Source organism: Pongo pygmaeus, chromosome 1 (genome assembly GCF_028885625.2).
Source record: "Pongo pygmaeus isolate AG05252 chromosome 1, NHGRI_mPonPyg2-v2.0_pri, whole genome shotgun sequence".
Taxonomy (NCBI): domain Eukaryota; kingdom Metazoa; phylum Chordata; class Mammalia; order Primates; family Hominidae; genus Pongo; species Pongo pygmaeus.
Window position 1 is genome coordinate 130,107,694 of NC_072373.2, and position 21,659 is coordinate 130,129,352.

General features: G+C 36.7%; 1 protein-coding gene across 3 annotated transcripts in view; it reads right to left on the bottom strand.

Annotated features, from left to right (window-relative positions):
* Positions 1 to 21,659, bottom strand: part of AGL (amylo-alpha-1, 6-glucosidase, 4-alpha-glucanotransferase) — a 72,687-nt gene that overhangs the window by 14,189 nt on the left and 36,839 nt on the right. For all 3 annotated transcript variants that reach the window (XM_054475086.1, XM_063652653.1, XM_054475095.2), the window contains exons 22-27: positions 18,500 to 18,636; positions 18,125 to 18,258; positions 17,253 to 17,428; positions 13,468 to 13,570; positions 8,973 to 9,198; positions 7,044 to 7,155 (exon numbers count right to left, since the gene is read on the bottom strand). In XM_054475086.1, the coding sequence (XP_054331061.1) occupies positions 7,044 to 7,155; positions 8,973 to 9,198; positions 13,468 to 13,570; positions 17,253 to 17,428; positions 18,125 to 18,258; positions 18,500 to 18,636 (888 nt within the window). The remainder of the gene's footprint in view (positions 1 to 7,043; positions 7,156 to 8,972; positions 9,199 to 13,467; positions 13,571 to 17,252; positions 17,429 to 18,124; positions 18,259 to 18,499; positions 18,637 to 21,659) is intronic.

Here is a 21,659-nt window from a genome sequence, read left to right on the forward strand (position 1 = left end):
CACACATAAGTACAGAAAGTTCAAAAACTTCTGGTATGAAAAAGAGGAGAAGACTCATTTTTCGCTGATCCTCCTCTCTTAAGTACAATGAAAATCCCTGAGCGTAATACAGTGGACTATCATAAGAGGACTCTAAAAGTGTAAAGAGGAAGGCAGATTGGCTAGGAACCTCAAGACTTGAAGAATGTCATAGTGGTGAGTTCCCTGGTTTTTTTTTTCTTTTTTTTTAAGTCTCCATATATACCAGTCTGGGTGAGATGTAAACTTGGAAAAGCAACCTGCAACCTCCAACAGGTAATGACAAAGAGTTCCAAGAAAAACCAATTGACTCCAGCCAAAGGAAAAGGAAAGAGGGACCCTAACCAGACAGAAACTTTTATGACAACATCCGCCCTATGCCAGCAAACACCATGGATGTCCTTTCTCCCTGGAATGTCAGTGGAGACTGAGTGGAAGCCTGGACTCCTATCCCCTACCTGGGGGTAGCAGATAGCTTAAGGCAGTGCTCCCCTTCCTCAGCAGCTTGGTACCCGCGGACACCACGAGGGGAATCTGGGGAGTCTGAACTCCATGCCCAACCTGGCAGTAGTAGGTGGCCTTGGGGCGGCAGCAGGCAGCCCAGGGTGTTTCCCACCGCTGCTGCATGATGTTAGCACAAACTGGGTGGGGAGTATGGACTTCCACCCCCAGTGGAAGCAGGTCATTAGGGACAGTGCTACCCTCTCCTGACAGCATGCTGTCAGCAGAGACTGAGTGGAGAGTCCGGATTTCCATGCCTTGCCCAGCAGTGATGGGGTGCCCCTCACACTCCCAACTAGAGATTTCAGGGAAGATCTGAAGAGGAGGAAGCTGCAAAAACGATGCTTTAAAGCTGTATAGGAAGTCCTGGGGAGGCTCTGACCAATCTACATGTGAAACAGATGAGCATTAACACACCCAAAGGTTTGAGAAGTAAATTACACAGTGTGGAATTCCACTCAGGTTTCCTGAGTGGCCTCCTGATAGCCCGTGAATGAAGTAGACCAGAATAACCTTGCTAAATATTAAATTGTTACTGAAACCACAGCCCACAAGACTAGGCCAGAAGTTGCATACTAAACTTAAATAACGGGTACTTGGTAAAATGAAAGATTTCATAGGATCCAGTGTCCTATAACATCCAAAGGTCTAGGAAAACACGAAAAACTACTTGTCAGGCCAAGAACCAGGAAAATCGCAACCTGAATGAGAAAAGGCAATTAACAGGTGACAACACTGAGGTGACTCAGATGTTGGAAATATCTGACAGAAAAGCTTAAGGGAGGTATCATAAAAATGCTCCAAAGAGAATGATGTTTTGTAGAAATAGAAAACTCCATCTTAAAATAAATATGGAATCTCCAGGGACCTTGAATAGCCAAAACAATCTAGAAAAAGAACAAAGTTAGAAGACTCATGCTTCCTCATTTCAAGACTTACTACAAAGCTACACTTACCAAAACAGTGTGGTTCTGTCATAAAGACAGACACAGAGGCCTATGAACAGAGAACCCAGAAATAAACCCTGTATATATAGTCAAATGTTTTTTTGACAAGGGTGCCAAGACCATTCATTGGGGAAGGGACAGTTTATTATTTTTTGGCAAATGGAGCTGAGTAAACTGGATATTCACATGCAAAAAAAATGGACTTGGACTTAATATCATATGCAAAAATTAACTCAATATGGATCAAAGACCTAAAACTATAAAATTCTTAGACAAAAATGTATGGCAAAAGCTTCATGACATTGAATTTGATGAGGCTTTTTTGCATAGGATACAATAGGCACAGGTACAAAAGTAGATAAACTGGAATTAATCAAAATCAGAAACTTTTGTTTATCAAAGGATACTTTTAAGATAGCGAATAGACAACCCACAATATGGGAGAAAATATTTGCAAACCATATCTAGTAAGTGTTTCGTATCCAGAATATATAAAGCACCCTGCACCTCAATAACAAAAGAACTCAATTCATTCCCTAAATTCAAAGGATGTGAATAGACATTTCTCCAAAGAAGATATATGTATGCCTACAAGCACATGAAGAGATGCTCAACATCACTAAGAAATCATTAAGGAAATGCAAATCAAAACCATGAGATACCACCTCATAGCCATTAGGATGGCTACTAGCAAAAAAAACCACACACACAAAAAAACAAAAACAAACAAACAAAAAAACAAAAACAAAAACCAAAAAAACAAAAACAGAAAAAAACAAGTATTGGTGAGGATATAGATGAATGGAAGCCTGTTTACTATTAGTAAGAGTGTAAAATGGCACAGCCACTGTGGAAGACAGTATGGTAGTTCCTCGAAAAGGTCAACAAACAATTATCATATGATCCAGCAAGTTCTCTTCCAGGTAGATACCCAAAAGAATTGAAAGCAGGGACTCAAACTGATATTTGTACACCAATGTTCACAGCAGCATTATTCCCAATAGCCAAAAGGTGGGAATAACCCAAATGTCCATTGACAAATGAATGGAAACACAAAATGTGGTATATACATACAATGGAATATTATTCAGCCTTAAAAAGAAATGAAATTCTCATATGTATGATAAGGGGTTAATATCCAGAATATATAAGAAACTTCTACAAGTCAATAACCAAAAACCCAAAAACCAATTAAAAAATGGGCAAAGGGCTTCAATAGACAATTCTCCAAAGAAGACCCATAATTGGCAAAGAAACATATAAAAAGATGGTGAACACTTCTAATCATTAGGGAAATGCAAATCAAAACCAGAATGAGATATCACCTCACACCCATTAGGATGGTAACTATCAAAAGAACAGAAAATACCAGGTGTTAGCAAGGATGCAGAGAAATTCGAATAGTTGTGGGAATGTAAATGTTGCAGCCATTATGGAGAATATTATAGAAGTTTCTCAAAAAATTAGAAATAGAATTAAAATACAATCTAGCATTTGACTTTGGGTATATATACATAAAAATGAAAGCAGGATCCTGAAGAGATATTTGCATACACATGTTAACTGCAGCATTATGCACAAGAGCCAAGAGATGGAAGCAATAAAATGCCCACTGGCAATGAATGAATAAAGAAAATGTATGCATACAATGGAATATTATGCAGCCTTGAAAAAGAAGGGAATCCTGTCACATGCTATGAGATGGATGAACCTTGGCATTATGATAAGTGGAAAAAATCAGTCACAAAAGAACAAATACTGCATGATTTCACTCATATGAAGTATGTAAAGTAGTCAAAATCACAGGGACAGAAAGTAGAAAGGTGGTTACTAAGGCCTGGGAAGAGTGGGGATAGAGGAGGAAGAACTAGTGTTTCACGAGTATAGAGTTTGTTTTGCAAGGTAAAAAAGTTCTAGAGATCTGTTCCACAACAATGTTAATATACTTAACACTACTGAACTGTACACTTGAAAATGGCTAAGGTAAATTTAATGTTACGTGCTTTTTATCACAAAAAAAAAAACAAAAAAAGGAATAAAATTATGACACCTGCTACAACATGGCTGAACTTCAAAAGAATTATGCTAAGTATGTACAACTCTTATGTATTGATAAAAAATAATTATGCTAAGTGAAATAAGCTAGGTACAAAAGGGCAAAGACTGTATGATTCCGCTTATATGAGGTCCCTAGGATAACTGAATTTATAGACAGAAAGTAGGATAGTGGTTCCAGGGGCTGGGGAAGGAGATAATGAGGAGTTACTGCTTCAATTAGGAATGATGACAAAGTTCTGGAGATGGACAGTGATGATGGTTGCACAACAATGTGATTGTACTTAAAGCCACTGAATTGTACACTTAAAATGGCTAAAATTGTAACTTTTATGGTAAAATGGTAAATATACATTATGTCTATTTTACCACAATAAAAAAAACCCAATACTAAAAACAAAACAAAGCAAAAAACAGCACTCCAATTATACAATTATAAAATGGACAAAAGAGATTGGGCTCAGTGGCTCATCCCTGTAATCCCAGCACTTTAGGAAGCCGAGGCTGGAGGATTGCTTGAGGTCAGGAATTCAAGACAAGCCTGGGGAACATAGGGAGACTCCCATCTCTACAAAAAAATTAAAAAAAGAAATTAGCCTGGTCCAGTGGTGCACACGTGTAGTTTCAGCTACTTGACAGTCTGAGGCAGGAGGACTGCTTAAACCCAGGAATTAGAGGTTGAGTGAGCTATGATGCACCACTGCCATCCAGTCTCGGTGACAGAGTAGGACCCTGTCTCTAAAAAATAATAAAGAAAGAGACAATATGCAAAATACATGAACCGACATTTCAGCAAAGAGGGAAGATGGATGGCAAATGAGCACATGAAAAGATATTCCACACCATTAGCCATTAAATGCAATTTAATGCAAATTAAAACCACAATGTCCAGCCTGGCCAAAACATGGTGAAGCCTCATCTCTACTAAAACAACAACAACAACAAAAATTACAAAAAATTAGCCAGGTGTGGTGGCATGCGCCTGTAGTCCAGCTACTTGGGAGGCTGAGGTACAAGAATCGTTTGAACCCAGGAGGCGGAGATTGCAGTGAGCTGAGATTGCGCCACTGCACTCCAGCTGGGGGACAGAGCGAGACTCCATCTCAGACCCACCCCCGACCACACACAGTTTGTAGTGGTCTATAAAGCTATCTGAACAGCTTAAAAGAAAGGGTACCACCAAATGCTGGCAAGATGTAGCAAAACTGGATCTCTCCAGTTTGCTGGCGGGAATTTATTAAAATGGTAAAACACTGTGGTAAATAGTTTGGCAGTTTCTTCTAAAACAAAACATATACTTACTATATGAACCAATCCCATTCTTGGACATTTATCCCAGAAAAAATGAAAACTTACGTGTCATGCAAAAACTTGTACATGAATGTTCATAGTAGCTTTATTCGTATTAGCCAAAACATGAAAACAACCCAAATGTCCTTCAATGGATGAATGGTTTGGATGAATGGTTAAATAAATACTGGTATATGCATAAAAGGGAATACTACTCAGCAATAAAAAGGAATAAACTATTGATAAATGCAACAACTTGGATGGATCTTAAGGGCGTTATGCACAGTGAAAAAATCAATCTCAAAAGGTTATATAGTATATGGTTTCATTCATATAACATTCTTAAAATGACAAAACTATAGAGTTGCAGAACAGATTAGTAGCTGCCAGAGACCAAGGCTGGGGGTGGAGTGTTAGGTGTGACCCTAAAAGGGTACACAAAGATCTTTATGGTGATGGACCAGTTCTGTATCTTGATTATGGCAGTGGCTACATGAAGCTATACATGGGGTCAAATTGCACGGATCTACACATACACATACACACACACGTGAATGTAAAAACTGGTAAAAGTTGAAAACATACTAATGTCAATCTCCTGATTCTGATGCTGTACTGGGTGAAGAGTTCATGGCATACTATGTATCATTTTTTCAACTTCTTGTGAGTCTAATCTTTCAAAATTACAAAGTTTAAAAAATGCACATGAACATAAAACAATGCATGTTTTACAAAATAAATACACAATAAACACATTGGAATGACTAAGGGGAATGGGGAATAAAATGAAATAAATTACTACTAGCCTTGCATTGGCGGCAATGATAGTGTGCCATGAGATAACGAATATGATGAACTCAAGAGAAGTTAGAAAAGCACATTTATTTTAATACCATATACAAATAAACCTTTCTACAAAAAGTATTTTATAAGTGCCTAGGCTCTCGAGATAGACCATGAGTAAAGTCTACCTCTACCACTTAGTAGCTATGTGACTCTGGGCAAGCTACTCTGCTTCAGTTATCCAGAATCTACAAAAAACTCAAGCAAGTTTACAAGAAAAAAACAAACAACCCCATCAAAAAGTGGGCAAAGACATTTATGCAGCCAACAGACACATGAAAAAATGTTCATCATCACTGGCCATCAGAGAAATGCAAATCAAAACCACAATGAGATACCATCTCACACCAGTTAGAATGGCGATCATTAAAAAGTCAGGAAACAACAGGTGCTGGAGAGGATGTGGAGAAATAGGAACACTTTTACACTGTTGGTGGGACTGTAAGCTAGTTCAACCATTGTGGAAGACAGTGTGGCGATTCCTCAAGGATCTAGAACTAGAAATACCATTTGACCCAGCCATCCCATTACTGGGTATATACTCAAAGGATTATAAATCATGCTGCTATAAAGACACATGCACACGTATGTTCATTGCGGCAGTATTCACAATAGCAAAGACTTGGAACCAACCCAAATGTCCATCAATGATAGACTGGATTAAGAAAATGTGGCACATATACCATGGAATACTATGCAGCCATAAAAAATGATGAGTTCATGTCCTTTGTAGGGACAGGATGAAGCTGGAAACCATCATTCTCAGCAAACTATCGCAGGGACAAAAAACCAGACCCGCATGTTCTCATTCATAGATGGGAACTGAACAATGAGAACACTTGGACACAGGAAGGGGAACATCACATACTGGGGCCTGTTGTGGAGTGGGGGGAGGGGGGAGGGATAGCATTAGGAGATATACCTAATGTAAATGATGAGTTAACGGGTGCAGCACACCAACATGGCACACGTATACATATGTAACACACCTGCACATAGTGCACATGTACCCTAGAACTTAAAGTATAGTAATAAAAAAAAATGGACACAATATCACTCATTCCCAATGTTTTGGGGAGTGTTAAATGGTAATAACATAGGTAAAGTGTTACCACAATGCCTAGCACATAGTAAGCATGCAGTTCATGGCGATTATTACAGTTATAAATGAAACCACCAAAATTATCTTTCAAACTGGCTGACAAAAGATATAAAATTTTATTTTTCTGCTAGAAACTAAAAACTTGGTGAGATCAGGAACTATGTTAATCTTTTTCATCATTATATCGTGAGGTTTGGCACACAAATATTTACTAAGTAAGTGAACAATTGCAAGGTTTAATTTCATCACCTCGATGAATTTGTACTATTGCAGTTAAAGTTCTGTACCTTCGTCCTTCATGTTTCGATCTATCTGGGGACCAGCATTCCTTTCTCGGAACTGTATGCCCTGCATGTGTTTTTGCATTGCTTCCTGTATGACTTCAAACAATGGCTGATCCTGTTTGAGACATAATGGGTGTCACCTCTGTTAGAAATTACATTTTTCTTATTTTCCCCCAAATCCGACAACTGAAGTAATGTGAAAATATATACTTTCCTTTGGAGTGAGAAATAGGAATTGGGGTGAGGCCAGGGAAGAAGCAGCTCCTATATACCAAATAATACAGACGAGCATACAAATATTTAACATCAGCAGTTTTGACTATTCATGTCTGTGACATAAAATAATCTGCTGATACACAAAAACGAATCTAGTGAGCTTCTACAGTTTCTATTAGAGTGATCTCTTCAGCTAATAAACGAACCTAGCTTGTTATCCAGCATCTGAATTTTAAATTGGCATTGCTATTCTTACTCATCTGCATACACAGGTAATGGGGGTAAATTATGAGCTAAAGGGAAACTCTCAAATTTGAGGATCCATAATGACTTTAGAAAATACCCCAGTGAATGTAAAGAATTCATAAGTCATTTTCTTTACCCATATAAATAATAAATGTGATGCTCAGGATGACATTTGGGGAAATATATAATTATATTTTTAAAAATAAGGTGAAGAATGTTAAATAGAAGCAAAATGTTTAGAGTCCTTACATGTTTATTATGTTTCATTTTAAAGACTCTGAATAAAACCAAAACTCTATAATATAAAAATTCTACTAGTAATTATTAAAATTATAATGCTGTGAATAAATATTTTTGGATAAACTGTGAGAAAACAAATAGTTATGTGTAAAATAATTACCTGCCTGATAGCATGAACCTATATTCATTGTAACAGAAATGTCAGTTGATAACAGAGGACAAATAAAAAAATTTTGGACAAATGTTGAGTACTTCATGATATAAATAAATATCATGAGGACACAAACATATGCTAGCCTTGAAGTAGCTTACACAGCTACTATCCCCTCCCCGTCCCCCCAGTCATATATACCAAACTATTAACATAAAGGCAGATCAGAAGTGGCAAAAGTATAGTATTATTGTCCATTCTTGATTAGGGGAAAAAAACACTCAAAAATGTCTATCCATTCTTCACTGTTCGTAAGATAATCTTTAAGCTCCCTGGAATGGTAGTCAAGGCTCTCCATAACCTGGCTCACCCTTTCCATAATCTCTTACTACTCTGCAGGTATCCTACACAAAAAGCCAAACCATATTGACTTTTTCACAAAACGTATTTTATAAGAGCCTAGGCTCTTACAAAAACACTATTAAGTACTATGTCCCCTAAACTGTGCTTTAATCTACTATGCAACCCTATTATTCCTTTCCTCTTTTTTTTTTTTTTTTTTTTTAATAAAGAGACTGAGTTTTGCTATGTTACCTAGGCTGGACTCATACTCCTCGCCTCAAGTGATCCTTCTGTCTCAGTCCCCTGAGAAGCTGAGATTACAGGTGTGTGCCATACACCTGGATTCTTTTCAACTCTAATGTCTCCCAACAACTTTCTCCACCTCTCCTAAAGTCCTACTCACCTTTTATGGCTCATTTAGGTGAAACTTTAGCTACTTTCTAAAGTTCTCCCTGAGACCTACCTACTGGACCTTCTCTCTCTTTCTTTTAAGAGACTACACAACACTTCCTCTACACTCTATTGCAATGGCCATATTTATGTACACATCATCATCTCTTCTACCACGTTGCAAAGTACTTCAGGCAAAGACCAATCACTTATAGTACCAGCAGGTGCCAAATCAATACTGATATTTGAATAATTCGTAAGATTTGGATTCTTAATTACCCTTATTTTTACATTAGAAACTAAAAGTCATTTTTCAGAAAAAAAAATATTTTAAGAAATATCTTTACCAGTGCGCCAGCAGGCAAAGGAGCAGAATCATCTGTAGGATACATTCTGGAAACTGGGCACTTGAGAATGTCTAGACCATTTGGAACCATTTTACAGTAATCCTGGATACACTGCAGCCACCACCACACAGCGTCCCGACAATTATATCTGGCATAAGTTCCTTCACCCAGTAGATTAGGAATGAGACCATGCCTCAGCGTACCAGCAAATGCTAAAATAATATTCCTAAAACAACAGAATTAAGTGGGTCAGAAATGAAAACAAACACTTAAAAATTGAAGACAAAAACCAGTCACTTTTGGTGACTATATTTTGAATGCGTTTTCTCTCTTGCCCTATTTCTTTATATTTTCATGTAGAAAGTAGTCATAGTACGATACAGTAAGTACTGAATTAAAGTCAGGAACCTTGATTCTAGACTAGAATTTTATGCTAACAATCTGTGTGACTCCCTCTTTGATACAGTTTTTTCATTTGAGATTGGAGTGGGTGATTTTTAAGGTCCCTCACAGCTCCAGATTCTACTTTTGAAGTCTACGGTATTTCAAAATCAAAGTAACTATTAAACATGAACTTTATTATTTTAAATAGCAGAAACCAAGACTAAAACATACATATAAGAAAACAAACTGGCCGGGCATGGTGGCTCACACCTGTAATCTCAGCACTTTGGGAGGCCGAGGCGGGCGGAACACCTGAGGTCAGGAGTTTGAGACCAGCCTGGTCAACATGGTGAAACCCTGTCTCTACTAAAAATACAAAAATTAGCCGGGAATGGTGGTGCGTGCCTGTAGTCCCAGCTACTGAGAAGGCGGAGGCAAGAGAATTGCCTGAACCCAGGAGGCAGAGGTTGCAGTGAGCTGAGAATGTGCCAGTGTACTCCAGTCTGGACAACAGAGCAAGACTCTATCAAAAAAAAAAAAAAAAGAAGAAAGAAAAGAAAGAAGGCCGGGCGTGGTGGCTCACGACTGTAATCCTAGCACTTTGAGAGGCTGAGTCGGGTGGATCACGAGGTCAGGAGATCAAGACCATCCTGACTAACACAGTGAAACCCCGTCTCTACTAAAAATACAAAAAATTAGCCGGGCGTAGTGGCGGGCACCTGTAATCCCAGCTACTCGGGAGGCTGAGGCAGGAGAACGGCATGAACCAGGGAGGCGGAGCTTGCAGTGAGCAGAGACTGCGCCACAGCACTCCAGCCTGGATGACAGAGCGAGACTCCATCTCAAAAAAAAGAAAGAAAAGAAAGAAAGAAGGAAAGAAAGAAAGGAAGGAAGGAAGGAAGGAGAGAGGGAAGGAGAGAGGGAGGGAGGGAGGGAAGGAGGGAAGGAGAGAGAGAAAGAGAGAGAGAGAGAGAGAAAGAAAACAAACTGGTGGAAGCTGACCTTGAAAAACATAATTCAACCAGTTTAAAAACTGGTAGAAGACAGTTTATTTTTTAAAGCGTTATTTTACTATTATATACCAAACGAAAATTTTGTTTGTAAGACAGCAATGGCACTCTAGAAACAGCATGAAATTAAGAAATAAGAAGGCTGAAGTCTAAATCCTAGCTTTGCCATCTGTGTAGCCTTGGAAATGTTATTTAAAATGTCTAGGCCTTACTGCTTTTTGGCTAAAACCACTCAAATTTTTATTAATTCTATGTCTAAGTTTAATGCCCATCTTTTCAACAGTAATGCAATGGGAAACTTTTTATTTATAAAGTATAAAAATGTTAGTATAGACAGTGACACTTTCAATTAAGAAAAGGTTAGAATACTAGCTCTCTCTATATACATATATATTTGTTTTTTTAAGAGACTCTGTTGCCCAGGCTGGTCTTGAACTTGTGGCCTCAAGCAATCTGCCCGCCTCAGCCTCCCAAAGTGCTGATTACAGTTGTGAGCCACCACGCCTGGCCATAGTGCTAGCAATCTTAACCATCTGGAACAATCTTGTACATTTTAATAAAACGACCTCTGATTCATGATTACCTCTATAGAGGGAGGAAATAGAACCATCTGTGGTAGAGGTATGTGTCCACTAAAACGAATTTCCTACAATTCGCAACCAATCTTAACAGTTGGTTGTGGCCAGAACTGATGCATGTTAAGTGTACGGAGAATAGGTGTGTTCCCCCAGCTCTCTTTCCCTCTCTGCTTGCCTCCTGGAGAGGCCCCAGAAGCCATGGAAACTGATAGATTCTCAAGCTGGAAGAAACCTGCTTCCCTGAATCAGTATGTGGAAGGCTGCTTACTGAGCATGCATCTACGACTACAAGCAAGAAATAAATTTTATTTGTGAAAAGCCATTAAGATTTTAAGTGTTTATAATATATGGTAGCTAGCACTACCCTAACAAATACCCTCTGGGATAATATATTATTCTCTGGGAATCACCTCTAGATCAGGGGTAGGCAAACCTTTTCTATAAAGGGCCATATAGTAATTATTTTAGGCTTTGTGGGACATATATGAATTCTATTGTACATGCTTTCTTCTTTTAAATGACCCTTTAAAAAGAAAAAGATAAAAGCTATTCTGGTCGGGCGCTGTGGCTCACGCCTGTAATCCCAGCACTTTGGGAGGATGAGGCAGGCGGATCACAAGGTGAGGAGATCGAGACCATCCTGGCTAACATGGTGAAACTCGGTCTCTACTAAAAATACAAAAAATTAGCCGGGCGTGGTGGCGGGCGCCTGTAGTCCCAGCTACTCGAGAGGCTGAGGCAGAAGAATGGCGTGAACCCAGGAGGCGGAGCTTGCAGTGAGCGGAGATCGCGCACTGCACTCCAGCCTGAGTGACAGAGCAAGACTCTGTCTCAAAAAAAAAAAAAAAAAAAAAAAAAAAAAAAAAAAAAAAAAAAAAAAAAAAAAGGTAAAAGCTATTCTTTGCTCATAGGCCATACAAAACAGATGACAGGCCATAGTTTGCTAACCAATAATCTAGACAGTTCTATGTAAAATTAAGCAGCACAAATTTGTGATACTGCATAGAGGTGATAATTGGGAGCCTAAACATTAATAATGATAAAAACTAACATTTATGAACTGTTTAGCATGTGGCAGATATTACTCTAGACACCTTAACTGTATGTGTTCATTTGATCCTCCCAAGTACCCAGTAAGGTAATTTGTCAGTTGGTAGTTTGGAACCAGGATTAGAAGCTGGCAGTCTGATGTAAAGCTGAAGTTCTTAACCACTATACTAAGCTGAATGCTGATGTTCCATTTCCTTCTTCTAAATCAGTAATTCAGGGGCATTTAGGGAAGAAGCAAACAGCTTCCTAAATTTCTATAGCTCCATAATGATAACATGAAAAGGTCTTACTATATATCAGATTAGCAAAAATGCAATTCATTTCAGATGCCCACCTAAAAACTTCCGTTTTAAAAGTATCAAAAATAAAATTCTGGCATGTAAAGATGCAAACTTCAGTTATTTTCCTGATGGCATCAAAGCAAGGTATCGTATAAATGCCCTTTTGCTAAAAGTCTTAACTTTTAGAGCAGTGCTTTCAAACTTCAGCCTTAGATTGTTGATAATCATCCAGAGACCTTGTGAAAACACAGATTTCCGCCCACCAACCCTACTCTCTCTATGTCCAGGTTTGGATTTGGGAGGTTTGGCATAGGGTCCAAGAATCTGCATTTCTAACAAGCTCTCAGGTGAGGGTGACACTACTGATGTGTGGAATGCATTTTGAGTGGCACTGCTGTAGTGCTTTCCTTTCGACCTCCAATAAGTTCATTCATATTATTGTGACATTAAAAAAATACCATTTTACGGCTGGGCACGGTGGCTCACGCCTGTAATCCCAGCACTTCGGGAGGCCGAGGCAGGCGAATCACGAGGTCGGGAGTTCAAGACCAGCCTGACCAACAACGGTGAAACCCCGTCTCTACTAGAAATACAAAAATTAGCTGGGCGTGGTGGCAGGCGCCTGTAATCTCAGCTACTCAGGAGGCTGAGGCAGCAGAATGGCTTCAACCCGGGCGGTGGAGTCGGAGGTTGCAGTGAGCCGAGATTGTGCCGCTGCACTCCAGCCCGGACGACAGTGCGAGACTCTGTCTCAAAAACAAAAAACAAAAAACAAAAACAAAAAAACCATTTTAAGTCTAGAAAACATAAAACTGGAGGTTACAAGGCTTGACAACAAATACAGGAAAACATCAAGACTTCTACAAGACTCAGACAAAGAACTAGCAATGCCTTCACTATGCAAGGCATAAAAAGGTTATAACATTTTTAGTTTTGTTGAAATAAATTAGCTAATGCTAAAGATAACCTGACTTGTAATATGAAGGACTAGAACTTAGTGACTTCAAAGATTTTCACCCCTTTGAAATTTTATGATCCTATTAAGTGAACATACAAAAATAAAATAAAAACTACCTAAAGAAAATACAGCTCCCAAATGTTAAGAAAAGATGGACAAGAAGGAAAGTTTGAAGAGCATGTAAAAGACATTCAGACATAAACTCGCAGTACAACACTTTAGAAGATCTCCTACCTGGCTTCTACATAGCGTCCAGTAATCAGCAGCATACCTCTAAGTGCAATAAAAGTATCCCTTCCCCAGCAGCGGAAAATACCAGAAGAAAAATGAGGTAAGCCTAACAAAAAAACACAACAAAGTAATATGTTAATCATAATAATACACACAAACCTATGAACTCCATTACTATAGAACAGTTACTCTAAACCTGGGGTACAAGGCAGGCACCTGCAAATCCTCTAAAACCCTCTAAAATTATTTGCAAAATGTATGTCTATACTTATGTTAACTTTTGTCAAATGAGATTCCATCGTCTTGTCAGATTCCTAAAGGAACCTATGACCTAAAGAAGATTAAGAACCAGAGCTATAGAGGGATACTTATCTAAATTGAGGTATGAATACACAGATAAACTTTTCTTCTTTCTGAGAGAGGGTCTGGCTCTGTTGTCCAGGCTGGAGTGCAGTGGTGCAGTCTTGGGTCACTGTAACCTCCACCTCCCAGGCTCAAGCCATCCTCCCACCTCAGCCTCCCAAGTAGCTGAGACTACAGGTAGACACCACCTTGCCTGGCTAGTTTTTGTATTTTTTGTAGAGAATGAGGTTTTGCCAGGTTGCCTAGGCTGGTCTTGAACTCCTGAGCTCAAGTGATCTGCCCAACTTGCTTTCCCAAAGTGCTAGGATTACAGGCAGGAGCCACTGTACCTGGCCAAACTTTCTTTTATAAATTAAATTTAAAGAGTAAAATCAGAGATCAAATATTTAACACATAAACACTAAATATTAATTATATATTTAAAAAGACTCTACCTTGAACTTAAGGACAATAAATAAATCTAAACATGAAATTATTACCTTAATGATACCTAATTAAGTATATTTATTGATCTAGCACTTGAGTCAACATTATCAAATTTCCCACTAATTTAAAACAACTTAAAAGTGTTATATTCTGTACACAATATGTACAATTTTACTTGTCACTTCAAGTTATTTGGCACATTAAATCCTTCATTCTAGGTAACTGGAGGTTTTACATACAAGATAAAATAGTATGATTAATGGTGCAATCTAAAATTTTACTTAAAGATTGAGTTTGGTTTCTTATAAAACACTAAGGTCAGGAGTTCGAGACCATCCTGGCCAACATGGTGAAACCCCATCTCTACTAAAAATACAAAAAATTAGCCAGGCGTGGTAGTGGGTGCCTGTAGTCCCAGCTGCTTGGGTGGCTGAGGCAGGAGAATTGCTTGAACCCAGGAGGCGGAGGTTGCAGTGAGCCGAGATCACGCTATTGTACTCCAGCCTGGGCAAAAAGAGCGAAACTCTGTCTCAAAAGAAAAAAAAATTATGCTAAAGCATAAATATAACACACATTTTGGTTAGGGGAAACTGAGGACAAATAAAATATACACAGCATTCACTTATAACTATCTTAAAAGCACTTAACGCTATCTGAAAATTATCTTGTTTGCTATCTGTTGAATGAATATATCTTCCCAGTAGGAAATAAGGGCTATGAGTAGAAACCTCATCTACCTTGTTCACCAACAAGTATGTATTCATTGAAAATTATAACTGTATATAATATATCCCTATAAATATTTGATGACTGAATTAAAAAACAAATATTAAAATGTACATCGAAAAGTGAAAGAATTTGACTAAGATAAAAGAAAGTTTTGGCAATTCCTGAGTGTACTTCACAATTTAAGTTTCTGTTTATTGGGAATTAGATGTTAGCTTCTTCCATTAAGAAAGGTAAGAATTAGACCTTTTTCCTACCTATGTTGTCTCCAAAATGATGGTACAAAATTTCCCCAAATACACTGTGTATTATTTATTTATGATTAATATGGTTTATATATGGTTGATATATACATGATATTAATTTTGATGATAGTAATGACAGCAGCTAACATATATATAGCACTCTGTGCCATACACACTTCCTAGTACTCTGACCCATTTAATTCCTTGTATGAAACATGAATATAGGTAGATTCAAAGGTGAGTCTGAATCGGTATATCCAAAAATATATGCAGTCTGTCTTTGTGAAAAAGTCAAAACTACAAAATCTCTAGCACTATGTATGGAAATGTTTGTATTAACTTTTTGACCTCTGAGAGTACACAATTAATAGATTCCATATCTTCTAAGTGATTTCTAATTTGTCAATTATTAGAACAGGCTACAAATTTTTTTTTTTTTTTTTTTTTGAGACGGGGTCTCCTCTGTCACCCAGGCTGCAGTGCAGTGGTGTGATCATAGCTCACTGCAGCCTCAAACTCCTTGGCTCAAGGGATCCTCCTGCCCCAGCCTCCTGGAGCAGCTAGGACTACAGGTACATACCACCATGCCTGGCTAATTTTTAATTTTTTTTTTTGGTAAAGATGGGGTCTTGCTATGTTGTTCAGGCTGGTCTTGAACTCCCTGCCCCAAACGATCCTCCTGCCTCAGCCTTCCAAAGTGTTGGGATTATAAGTATGAGCCATTGTTTTTAATTGCTGTTGTTGCAATACTATAACCAAAGGAAGACATCCTCAATCAGTTTAAAATGAACCCCAAAAAACCTATCTGCAAATCTGAATACAGTCCTATTTTTTGCAAGTATGGAATAGGCAAAACACTCCTTTGGGATGCTAGGAGCAAATATCACACTTCTATTTGTACTTGTTTATCAACTTAATTTTTTAGTTTTTATTTGTTTTATATTGTACCTGAGAAGTATGTCAGATGTAACAGTTTATATCAGTATATCGTTTAAAGTGTATATTTTGAAGATGTTTAACAACAGCAGTACACAATCAAAAAGGTTGAAATTATTGTTTTTTGTAATAGGCTTCTAAAAAGTAGGCTTTAAAACCAAGTTATTTACATCAATGTTTCCTTTGCCCCTATGGCTAAGGTCAGTTTCATGAGCATCTGCATGGATTCATGAGGGAACAAACGGGTACCAGGAGATCAAACAGTCTAGTGAAAATCTAAAAACACAATTATAGAACTTAAACATCGTTTTATGAATGTTTTATGAACATTTTTAATGGAAAGGTAATTTTCCTTTTAGTTGTTGGGTATCACTAAGTCTTTTTATCTGGTCTAAGTAGCTGCAAATTTAAGGGTAAAAGAGGGAATTACACAGATAATACTATTTCTTTCTTCCTGTAACTTGATATTTTTCAGTTTAGTTTGGAAAGTTCTAAACTTCAGTCGCCTCAAATACTAAGTACTTTCTAGAAATATGCTTGAAATGTATTAAAAAGAAAACAAAAGCCTGTCCTTTAGCCTATTTTGCTTACTTGAATTTGTTATTTGATTCAGGTTTTAAATCTACTTGGAATAAAGAATATTTATTCAAATGTTGAAAGCATTTGATTGCAATTAGACACACGATAAAAATTAACATCTGTTTTATTTTATAATTTATAGGGACCTTTACATGATCTCTTGATAATTACAAGGTTGGGTTTATTTTTTAAAATTGGGGGGAAATATAGAAAAGAGGATAGTAAAATAAATGATTTTAAAAAACACAGAATATCAAGAGTTGGAAAAAATAGAAACATGAAGAAAAGAATCAGCTAGCCATAAAAAACACACATAAATGCCTGGTGCACAGTTATAATTAAACAGTAAGCATGGTTATTATTTTTATAAGTGAATATCTATGAAATGTATTAAGTGGTAAAATAAAATCTTGAGTAACATTACAAGCTTTTAAAAAATAATCATTTTCCTATAACTTTTCTTCTGCGAATACTATTGATTTACATATTTTAACCTTGTACATAATTCCTTACCTGCAGCTAGAGAACCACAACATTGCTCCTTTTCTTTTGTGATCTCATTTAACCTATAAGGTACATCCATTAGGGCAGGTGAAAGAATTGGCAGGGAAGGGAATTTTCCTACTCCACACAGTTGAACTGAACCCAATGAAAGGTGTTTCACAAAGGTTGAACCATTCTGAACAAAGCTGTAACAAAAGTGATTGAATTTATTACTTGTAGAAATACAACAATTTTTAGCAGTTTTATTTTACTTGGTTTCCTTCCTTCAAATGATTTTTCTATACAAATCTGTAACAATAGTAATATTACTTAAAATTTTTAAAAATTTGGTTAGATTTCAAAACTGCTTTCATTTCACCCATTATTTTAGCTGACTTACAGTCCACAGATGGTTGTAAAACAAATGGTAGAAATGAAAGTTTGTTCTTCTGAAATTATGTCCTAATCAATTTGGTGGCTCTCACGAGTACACTTAAATTTGTGGTTTCATTTTAGGGAAATTCATCATTAAAGGCAAATTTCATTCATAATAATAGTGGAATTTTTTTCTCTTAATTGATGAAAAATTAGAAAAATTGTACATGTAGATTTCAGAAACTTTATCAATTAACTCAATAAGTCAGTGAATACATAGAAACAATAAAAAACAATATTCTTATCAATATGTTTTATTAGCTTTTAGAACAGATTTTATAATATTCAAGTTTGTTTTTGTATGCTACACAGACTAAAGGATGCTAATAAATTTACTATCCACCTACAAGCCTTTTCAGCTCTATGACAATTCTTCATGGTTTGGTTTTTTAAGAACATGTATGAAGTGACTCTGTATATAGTTTCTACACAGATATGCCCATTTATTTAAGCTTTGTTGGATATACCTTGACATCTGCTTCCATGCTGTATCCAGAAGAGTGGTATATGCACCAATTAATATAGCATCAAAGTAACATGGGATAAGGTAACGTGGGATCTGCTTCAGGTAGAAGAACATAGCCTGCAACCATTTACCAACCTGTAATAAAAATAAATTTGAAAGTTAATTTGGTATGTGTACAGACTAGGTGTGTTTTTAGAGGTAAATCTAAATGTGCAACTTTAGTAATCTATAAACCCGATTTCCATTTATTACAACTGAAAGATGATGAAGAAAGGAGGAAAATGGTTCAGGTTAGAAAACAATGTAAATATTATATATAACATGGTAATATTATTATGTCCTTGATTTTTTGGGACGATAACATAGCTCTACTTACTTCAGCAATAGTTCCTGATCGTGAAATAAGCCGGTTACTGACATAGTCAATCATCCAATCTCCAGATCTCAAATTATTACAAAAAGGATGCCCCAAGTCATTCTTTGGTCTTATTTCTGCCAATACAGACATTAAACCTGAAAATTCAGAGACATGTCATGCTGTATTATTGGTAGCATCAATTTGTTCCTATAACCTCTAGTCCCTATTCTGCTAGTCTCTATTCTAGTGATTTGGGGTGAATACGTATTAGAGGCACACACAAGGGCTGCCCAGTCCACAACAGCACTTAATACAGTTGGAGATAAGTGTGACAATACTGGCTTGAGCCAAGTTACAAAGGCATACTGAAGGGGACTACTGTCATAAGAGATATAAAGAGCTTTTCAGGATTCATAACTTCTGGGACTGGTCTTATTCTTTTGGATTTTAATGTTATAATATTCAAGGGTAACTGGCATGGCTTCCCTGCCCAAAAGCATCTCAAGAAAGAAAAGCAATAAGCCTGTATTTTTTCATGTTGAAAAGCAGTGGGTTCATCAATATTCAGGCTAGATTTAAGGAAATCATAGAACTGGTTTCAGAAAGAGCAAGAACACCTATGGAGATAATAAGAATAAAGCATGCTTTGGAAGGAATCGTTGAAATTTAACAGGAGGTACTTAGAACTAAGTGAAGTAACAAAATGAGGTATATATATATATATTTTTTTCTTAATCCTTCTAGTCTTCAATTAGAAGCATTAGAATTTCCCAGATTTTATTATTTCAATGATGCTACCTTAAAAATTATATTGGCATCACTGACTTCATTTAGACTAAATTTATCTATTTAGAATTGCACGAATTTTACTAGGTATGTAGCATGTTTTGAGAAACTAAAAACTATATAAATTTAAGATAAAGTTCTTTCCCTCAAGGGGCTCACAATCTTCCTTGGGGAAGAAAGCTTAAAACATAAAGATGTTGGGAAACAAGACTATAATATAATATTCTACATATTCCCTAGCATTTTCATGGACAGCAGATAATGCTCGGTAATGTTGGTCTCACTGTTGAATAACGGAAGGACATAAGGAAAACAGTGTTTTAGAAACAGATCTGATGATGACCAATGGAATGGAATGATTTGTAGATGAGGTAACAAGATTTGGAAAATTGGTTAGTTGGTTTTGTATATAGGACTTAGTCCTAGAATAGAGTGAAAACTGTGGCAATAAAAAGGATATGGTGTACACAACAGAATATGGAAAAGAATCCACAAATCATAATGACTGATTGGATACTGAGGATGAAAGGAGCAGATCCAAAATGGACTCCTGGATTCCAACATGACTAGATATACCATATTATAAGGAGGGAAATACATTTTGTTTAGGGGAAAGACAGGTCAACAAAGTAGTTAAATCTGATTTAATCTGAGGCTCCTATTAGCAGCCTGCTGGATATATGTGGGCTGCTGAAAATATTAAACAATCAGAGGGAAAAGGGATTGGTATAAAGCAGCAAAAAATAAACAGGTAAAGGCGATTCTATTTAGAAAAGATAAGAAGAATCATTTCATTAGAAAGATAAGGAGAATTAGCAAAGAAGCAAACTTTAACTATAAGAAAGACAAAGGCTAGAAAAAGAGCACACACAAGTTTGGTCTTTGTAGTGAACTAGAAGTAGTTTAACAACTCAGAGTGAAAATGAAGTAGATAATTACTTAAATCTGATAACATATATACATCTTTTTAAAATTAATTAAATAAATAAATTTATTTATTTTTTGAGACACAGTCTCACTCTGTCACCCAGGCTGGAGGGCAGTGGCATGATCATAGTTCACTGCAGCCTCAAACCTCTCTTGGGCTCAAGTGATCCTCCTGCTCTGGCCTCCTAAAGCATGAGATTACAGGCGGAAGCCACCATGTCTGGCTCACATACACTTCTTTCTTACTCATAGCACAAAACATTTTGTGTTAAAAATGAGAATATTTTAGAAAAAAATATCGTTAAGTCCAAAAAGTCTCAAAAAAGTTTATTGAGAACTGCTTATGTGCTTGGTTTTGCAAAAGTATAAAAGCTAAAAAACAAGAAGCATAAAAAAGATAAAACTTAATTCTTCTTTCTGAAAGTGTGCAGCCTACTTAGTGTGGTTTTAAGGCTAACAATTTCCAATTACTTAGTATGAATTAGGTGTCGTCTAATGAGCTGTTCACATGTATTAATTCATTAATCCTAACCATAATCCCTGTGGTAGGTACCATTTTGCAGATGAGAAAAGTAAGCCATAGAGCATTTACTTCAGGTTATAAAACTAGTCAATGTAACCCAGGAAATCTGGTTTTAAAGCCTGTTTCTTAAACACAATGGTAAAGATTCACAAAAATCATTATACTAATTACCAAAATAAGGCAATATATTTCAAGGGCCAAGTAAGAGGTACAGAAAATAAATGCAATGGGTGTCTGGAGGACAAAGAAATTACTGTAAAAAGCAATAGTTAAAGAAGGTTTTATGAAAGATGCAAGAATTAAATTAGTCCTTAAAGACAGGTTAGATGGAGAAAGAAATAAAGAGTTGAACAAAAGGCATAAGTGGAAAACTATATGAACCAGGAATACAGGTGTGATAAAGCAAATTTCTTAGATAAACATCTAAGGAAATATTACCAACTAGATGAATAAAACTGATAAATATTTAATTCCTTTAACTCATCTTACAACTACTCTATGTTCTACTGTAAGTTCTCTTTACAGGATAAAACAAATATGCAATAAAATATATTTCCAATTAGATTTAAAAAAAGGTGAATGGATTATATTTACAACCTAATCCCACTTGGGGCCCAAACAAGAATATTCTGTTTATTATATAATAAACCAGGTCAAGAAACATTAATCAAGGTCCAAGTATACATAAAGAGCTATACAGACCTTAAGGAAAGAGATAGAACTAGTATTTCTAGGTAAGATTTACTGGGTAATTACTTTGTGTTACATCCTGTTTTCAGTGTTTTATGTGAATGATCTCATTAATCCTCACAAAAACCTTCTAAATTAGATAATATTATTCCAATTTTATAGAGGCAGAAATTGGCACACAAAGAGGTTATATTACTTGCCAAAGGTCAATCAATGAGCAGAAGCAGAGCCATAATTGCAACCCAAGCAGGC